Here is an 8,047-nt window from a genome sequence, read left to right as displayed (position 1 = left end):
TACAAAAATAAGAGGAATGACCAGCAAAAGTGGACTCCTATATATATATTCAAAAATAGGAGGAATGACCAGCAAAAGTGGACTCCTATATGCTAGAAATAGATGCCGAATCGGCATCTATTTCTAGCATATAGGAGTCCACTTTTGCTGGTCATTCCTCTTATTTTTGTATGTAATATAATTTTAATCTTCAGATTTTTTTAATATGCTAGACCACTGGTTCTAATTGATTAATATCAATTTCTACCCTTATTAATAAATATATAAAGAAACATATCTGCAGAAGTTAAAGCAAGTCACTGAGCATGCGTACATGTCATACGGGAGAGTTCCAATCAGGGGTGGATAACAACCTTATAGGAACCCCCTATAGTGGACAGTGCTACAAAACATAATCCTTACAACTTTTGCTAATTGAATTACTTAATAAAAATACAAATCGTGAAATGGTTGGTGCTGTAATTGTAAATATGTGTCCAGCATCATGATGTGGTAGTAACTTGTTCCTTAATTAAGTTCTAATTCCTAATTTAGAAACACTTGATTTACAACCCTTTGAGAAAACTAACAACACAAATCTCTATTTTCCTCTCCGATAAATTAGAAGTTTTATGTAAAAATTTTTGACATGTAGTTGAGAAGTCAGTGGTTTGCATCTCTTGTATTATGTTTAGAGCCAGCACCAAGTGTATCCAGTCTGACTATCAGTACTTAAGTATCACATGATGGAATGGTTCCTCATTGTAAGCAGCAACAACATTATAAAGCTGTTGATGTGTGTTATTGGTTTTTCAATAAGCTTAGCTCCTCTTGTGGATGTGAATAAAAGAGGATTTAGATCCTACTAGTTTCAATAGTTGCCTCTCAGAATAAATGAAACTACAATCTACAGGGTTGTATAACAAGGGATCTCACTTCTAACAATCATGTTCTTCAACACCTTCAACCTTCCTCCATCTTCTTCACTCACCAGCAGGGCTCTAACTTTTGAGAAGTTCAGAAAAAACAATGTTGTTGCCCTAGACATTAACAAAGCCTTTGACTGTCTTGCAAGCAAATCTTCCTGCATACGGGTTCCACCCATATTTCCTATCTGCATTATGTATTGACAGAGCTCTTTTTTCCCGACTCTCAATCAACTCTGGTGTTCTCCTGATTTAGTTTTGTCCCCAACTCTTTTCCTTCTATACATCAATGGCATACTTGCTGTTACATCTAACACTGCCTACTCTTATGCAGGTGATATGACCCTTCATTCTTCCTTATCTGTCGCCACCAAACATGATCCACACACAGCCTAGATACCAGATACCAAACCTGCATTGATTCCATAAACAGATATCTTGAGAGCTTCCATTACTTTAGCATAAAGTAAAATATTTATATTCTATTTTCTTAACTTCACAGGAAAAAAACCACATTGAGTAAACATCTGAATAGATGACTACTTACCTCAGGCACACAAGATAGAAAAGGCTTCAGATGTATATTTGAAGACATTACATAAAGATCATGATCACCAAATCCCCGGCTTACTCGTATTGTTCCCATTAAACAAGCCTGAAATAATGATGATAAAATAATGATATTCAAAACTGGCACAAGGTACAAATTTTGTGGGTCAGATGTAGTTGATTTAATCAACCTAAATGCTTATTTTATCAAGCCCAGAGGATGAAAGGCAAAGCTGGCCTGGATAAGATTTGACTTGAGAACTTAAACTGCCAATAAAATAATCATAGAAATTTTAAAATATGCTGAATGAAGAATGTTTCAATATAGCTATGTTGACACAGCAAATTTTCTCTATTGTGAATTTTATATAATAATAATAATAATGAAATTATCGTGTATAGTGCTCAGGTGCACTACAACACATCAAAGGTGCATGTATAGTACATAGAATTATGTACAAAAGTCAAGAAAGTGAACAGTGCAAGAGTCATGATGTGAGTGTATGGTGGGGGCAGACATAAAAAAGTGTTGATAGAAAAGAAATTTGTTTAAAAGTATTTATGCATTTCAGTTTCTGATTCAGAAAGTTGTTTAAGCGATCCTTTGAAATCTAAATTTTTGATTTTTCTGAAAATGTTTGTATCTTACAATTTTGGCAACTGCTGTACCAGAGGACCTACTTGACTTCAGTGACAAATGTAAAGAAAAAACAAAGAACATCTAGATGAATACTGGGTCCTCAGATTTACTCCTAAAGTAACTAGGAAATTCATGATTTACTAGACTCTCAGGGTTAATGGTGGATCTGAAGCATTAATATAAAGAGAATTACTGCAATTTTGAGTGGTTGGCGTTAGGAAGGGCATCCAGCTGTAGAAACTCTGCCAAATCAGACTGGAGCCTGGTGTTGCCATCCGGTTTCACCAGTCCTCAGTCAAATCGTCCAACCCATGCTAGCATGGAAAGCGGACGTTAAACGATGATGATGATGATGATGATGATATCAGTAACAGTGGAGATAGCATGCATGTGCAGCCTCTGCCAATATCTAAGAATTGAGTAGCATTATACATGCCAGTGTCTCTTCATCTTGAACTACAAGGCAATAATACAGCAAGACAGTATCTAAGCAATTATTCAAGCCAAAAGAAATAGCAGCCAAATCTACCTCAAATGACATCCTACCATCTCGAAAAAGAAGTACACACTGTATTGTAGGTCTAGATAAACTATGTTTGAAATGAAAATTAAAAAAAAAAAACAGGATAATTACAGCTTGCTCCATCAGGAGCAAAAATAAAAAGATCAAACATGAAACCTCCAAATTAAGTATCAAATTAAAAATCTACCACATATATGCATATCGTATAATATCATATCTATATATACTTGAATAAAAGAAGGGTAAAAATATCGCTTGCCAAAGATGAAACCGAAAGCTTCAAAAAAACCACCAATTCTACGATAAATACACACACGAGCAATGCAATGAACACTTTAAAAAATAAGCCTACCTTCAGGATGGAATTTGAAGATAGTTTAACATACCCTAATATCAACTGATTTCATGCTATGCATGAGAAAACATGCTTTGCAATCTTCAGTTAGAGATATTAACATCTATTTCCAAAATATCCACTACATCAACTCGTGTGCATTTCGAACTTTAAACGTCCTGCTCTGTTTAAAGAGAAAACTATCGTAAACAATAAAAAAGTAACTATATGAAAGCATTATTGCTGTTAAAAACAGCAAAAATGAGGCGGTTAGCAAGACTTCTACCTTAATAGGTATAATATTAAATATTTGAATAAAAGAAGGGTAAAAATACTGCTTGTCAAAAATGAAAGTGAAAGCTTAAAAAAACCACCAATCCTATGATAAATACACACGAGCAATGCAATGAACACTTTAAAACCACCTCATTACTGCTGTTTTTAAGAGCAATAATGCTTTCATATAGTTACTTTTTTATTGTTTACGATAGTTTTCTCTTTAAACGGAGTGGGACGTTTAAAGTTCGAGATGCACATGAGTTGACATAGTGAATATTTTGGAAATAAATGTTACTATCTCCAACTGAAGATTGCAAAGCATGTTTTCTCATGCACAGCATGAAATCAAAAGGTCACAGATGCTAGGCCTTTTTAAATATAATAGTACCTTTACTGGGTCACCATCTTAATATTCATTTCACTTTAACACATTATGTTGTTAAAAATTAACTGCTATGATTTTAACATAATTAATATAAGACAGCTACTGACATGACTTGAACTTTATACCTTAAGTTATGTACTGCAATTTCTTTCTGCTTTTTTAACTACAGTTTTTTTAATCTCCTTAATATAAGACTAACTCACTAATGCCAAGTAACTAATGACTTACAAGAGATAAAATAATACAGATAAAAGTGCAGAGATAAATTAGAAGAGATGGGATAGCAGCTGCTCTAAAGTATAATCAGTAATCAGGCATGTGATAGATACACAGTTCAAGTTTCAGCAGTGGACCTGCAGCCCTTTTCTTGAACTGATAGCATTTAATATCATCATTTTGTCCGGCCCAGTTAAGAGTAGCCTTCATGCATCAGGTGATATATGCTTGAGAAGACCTGTTGAGTCAAGTAAAACTAACATTGTAGCTGTGGCCAGTGCCCCCTGCTGGTGGCACATAAAAAGCACCATCTGAACATGGCCAATGCCAGTACCCACTGACTGGCTCTCATGTCGGTGGCACGTAAAAAGCACCATCAGAACATGACCAATGTCAGTATTCACTGACAGGTGCCTGTGCCAGTGGCACATAACAAGATCTATCTGAACGTGATCACTGCCAGGCCCGCCTGACTGGCTCCTGTGCCGGTGGCACATAAAAAACACCCACTACACTCTTGGAGTGGTTGGCGTTAGGAAGGGCATCCTGCTGTAGAAACATTGCCCGATCAGATTAGAGCCTTGTGCAGCCACTGACTCTCCAGACCTCAGTCAAACCATTCAACCCATGCCAGCATGGAAAACGGATGTTAAACGATGATGATGATGATTTTAGTAAGCTAGAAAATTTAGAGAATACGAAGCACAAAAATCTAAAAAAACTTGCACATTTTTGAAATGTCTTACACTAAGAGCTGAAGAAATTCTTCTCTACTTACCTGTTTTCCATCTCCACATATTAATGGTGGTTTAATATCATCACATGTAATAACCTTAGGGCTCCTAAAAAATAAAACAACCTCATTAAATAAGTGATGAATCATTCAGGTGAAAATGTTTTAGATTAGTCTTATGCCAACTTCCCTGTACAACTGGTTTCTACAGTTTTGATCAAGAATACTGTTCTCATTCACAGTTGCACTTTTTTCTGCACTGTTTACTTGTTTTCAGTAATTTACCCTAGTTGTTCATCTTACAATTCTTTTTTGGAAACAATTTCATAGCTCTTTAGGTTTCAACTGCTACAGTAATGCAATATAATAATTTTCATGTTAAACCAATGGGAGATCTTGTATGCAGTTGCAAACCTGCAAAATATAGTTAGCCAAAATTTCATTCAACTATCATTAAAAAAAAGGTTACACTGGCCAATGTAATACTTCGTATTCATTAAAGCAAAATGACCATGACCATACATATGGACACAGGCCCACATATATAATTAAAAAGTTTGCTTCACAATCATGTGGTACTGGATTCAATTCCAGTGTGGTACTTTGAGTAAATGTCTTTTACCACAATCTCAGGTTGACTAAAGTAGTGAATGAATTTGACAAGGTGGAAACTGAAAAGAAGCCCATTGCATGGACTGTATCAGAGGAGCTGTGGTTTCTCTTTTCTTTTTCTCCCACTGGTCTTGACATCCCTGCAAAGATCATGAGCACAGTCCTTCTTTCTCTATTCAAAAGCAAAAAACAAGTAGCTCTATGCTACTGTAGGTGGTATTTCTTTTTAATGTGGCAAATTTACATATTGTTGAAGTAATTGTTCTTACAATAGGATATCATGATGTAGAAACTTGTTTGTGAGCAAGTCAAGCTAAAGGAGGGAGAGTTCTCTTGCCCAGCATAAACACTAACATTTCACTTTATGAGCATGTGATCAGAAGTTATTCATGTTAATCTCATAACCAGTATCTGCCACTGTGTTATTTACATACAAATATAACTAAATAAATGAAAATCTACTCACCATCCTTTCATATAACCTGTTCGGCGTAATACTTGTTTTCCTAGATCCTTTTTCCATATATTTCTAGAAAACTGTGATGGTGAGAATTCTTTTTGAAGTAAACTGGGGTTATCTAAAGCCTGGAAAACAAATATGATTAGATCTTAAAAATACCATTCTATTGAATTTTATAAATACTTGAAAATTTAACTGAAGAAAACTAGTTTAAAATTGGGAAACATTTATATTATTAATCAACATCAAGTGATGTGTTGTATTTGGTAGACTGTCTAGACTTCATTAAATGTAGTTTGTAACCTTTATGTTTTAGTTTCAAGTCCTGCCAGAGACCAAATTTAGTTTGCATGCTTTCCTAAGCTCAATAACTAAGCTACAAATATTTTCCTGTTCTTGATTTTCAAACTGATTATTTCTCTATCAAAAAATCATCCCAATTTTCAGCTAAATGAAATCAATATAGTGAACCTATAATATCTAAGTAAAGAATACTGTTGCGACTTTCCATTTCATAAATAATTTTTTCTTTGTATTTAAATAAAAATATCTTACATAATAATATCCTACCATACAATAACAATATCAAGATGTCCAGTCATTTAGATAATTTAAGTTGCAGGATCAACTAGAATCAATTAAGTATTATTTCTCCATAAAATAAAATTTTTCATAAAGTGTTAGGTTTGACAATAAATAATTATTGTACACATATAGCTTCTTCCCATATCTACATATACCAAACAGAGTCAGTCCAGTGTGATTGCTTTTACAACAACCAAGATTTATGTACAAAACAAATAAAAAAGTAAATTAAAAAACAATAACATCAAAGATAAAAATAAAAAGTGTAGTTCCATACCAGTTGCTGAATCCTTTGTCTCTCAGTATCTGGAGTAAACTCCTGTGACATACACACAATGTCATTCTTTCTAATTATAACTGCCCTTTAAAGAGAAAACCAAGAAGGGCAAATGCTGCTATTTCAAGATTAAAGTATGTTGCAAGTACAGAATGACAAGAAATATTTCAAAAAGTGAGTAAGCAATTTTCACATGGGTGCTATTTGGCTCAATCATATTATATATTAAAATATATTAAAAGATTAATTGAAGAATTAAAGTATAACCACTCTAAGTTTATGATCACTCACTCACTCACTCACTCATGCACGCCTGCTTCTTGTGCTGTAATATACTACAAAAACCAATTACCTGCTATCTCCTGCTTGGGCTACATAAAGCTTATCATCTAATAACACAGACACCAGTGCAGTGCAGCCACCAGCATTAGGACACAAATGTCTTTCTTGGTATATTAAGTCATCCTAGGAAAAACAAAAAGATGTTTTTTTTTAATGGTCCCAAACTAAACAATAGACATAATGAAATTAGACATAATTCTCGAAGAACAATACAAACAATAACATGCTTCTTGTTCAGTAAGCCAATATTGAGCCAACTTTTCATGTTTCGAAGTGGTATATGGACAGAAGCCCTCAAATTGTAATCTACAATCATCAGTCACTCTTCTACCACACTCCCACTCCCACTCCATTTTTTTTTCTCCTCCACCTTCATACCCTGCTCCTTGTTCTATTTCCCCTTTTGGTTATGTTACCTTGAATGAACAGAAACAATGTAGTCAAACCATCCAACCTATACCAGCATGGAAAGCGGACGTATTATGATGATGATGATGATGATGATTATATATATATATATATCTATACTATATATAAAACAGAGATGTGTGTGTAATCGCTTTTCACGTGAAATCGACTTCACCAAATGCTTCCATACTTGTAATGCATGAATAATTTGACCTCGGATAAATGTTAGGCTCTTCATTTGATTTTTTTAATTAAAAATAAATAATATTGCTTTATATTTAAGATTCACTTCTTTAAAAAGGTTCCTCAATGTCAACTTCCGGTATTGACGTAACAACGGCAAAAAGCTTCACTCTCTATTTTGTGTGTGACTGTGTGTGTTCGTGTGTATGATAGAGAGAGAGAGAGTAAATACTACATAAACACCGCTCTCTCACACACATACACACGCACACACACACCCCTTGACTCACTCACACTCTGTCTCTTACAAACACACATACATAAATGTATACAAACATATTTACAAAGACACATGTGTGTATGAGCGCGCGTGCGTGTTTGTAAGACACAGAGTGTGAGTGAGTCAAGGGCTGTGTTGTCATATGCATACATCCAAAGATGTATGTATATTTAAGCATGTACATATACATGACAACAAACCTCTCTCTCTCACTCACACTCTGTCTCTTACAAACACACACATACATAAATGTATACAAAAATATTTACAAAGACACATGTGTGTATGCGCGCGCGCGTGCTCCGGTATTGACGTAACAACGACAAAAAGCTTCAC

General features: G+C 34.5%; 1 protein-coding gene across 2 annotated transcripts in view; it reads right to left on the bottom strand.

Annotated features, from left to right (window-relative positions):
* LOC106883884 (protein phosphatase 1H) overlaps nt 1-8,047 on the bottom strand; it is a 32,167-nt gene that overhangs the window by 7,208 nt on the left and 16,912 nt on the right. For both annotated transcript variants that reach the window (XM_014935023.2, XM_052966757.1), the window contains exons 5-9: nt 6,851-6,963; nt 6,499-6,583; nt 5,643-5,761; nt 4,610-4,673; nt 1,453-1,560 (exon numbers count right to left, since the gene is read on the bottom strand). In XM_014935023.2, the coding sequence (XP_014790509.1) occupies nt 1,453-1,560; nt 4,610-4,673; nt 5,643-5,761; nt 6,499-6,583; nt 6,851-6,963 (489 nt within the window). The remainder of the gene's footprint in view (nt 1-1,452; nt 1,561-4,609; nt 4,674-5,642; nt 5,762-6,498; nt 6,584-6,850; nt 6,964-8,047) is intronic.

This window comes from Octopus bimaculoides, chromosome 1 (genome assembly GCF_001194135.2).
Source record: "Octopus bimaculoides isolate UCB-OBI-ISO-001 chromosome 1, ASM119413v2, whole genome shotgun sequence".
Taxonomy (NCBI): Eukaryota; Metazoa; Mollusca; class Cephalopoda; order Octopoda; family Octopodidae; genus Octopus; species Octopus bimaculoides.
The sequence above is the reverse complement of the archived record's forward strand: the minus strand, read 5'-3'. Positions and strand labels throughout refer to the sequence as shown.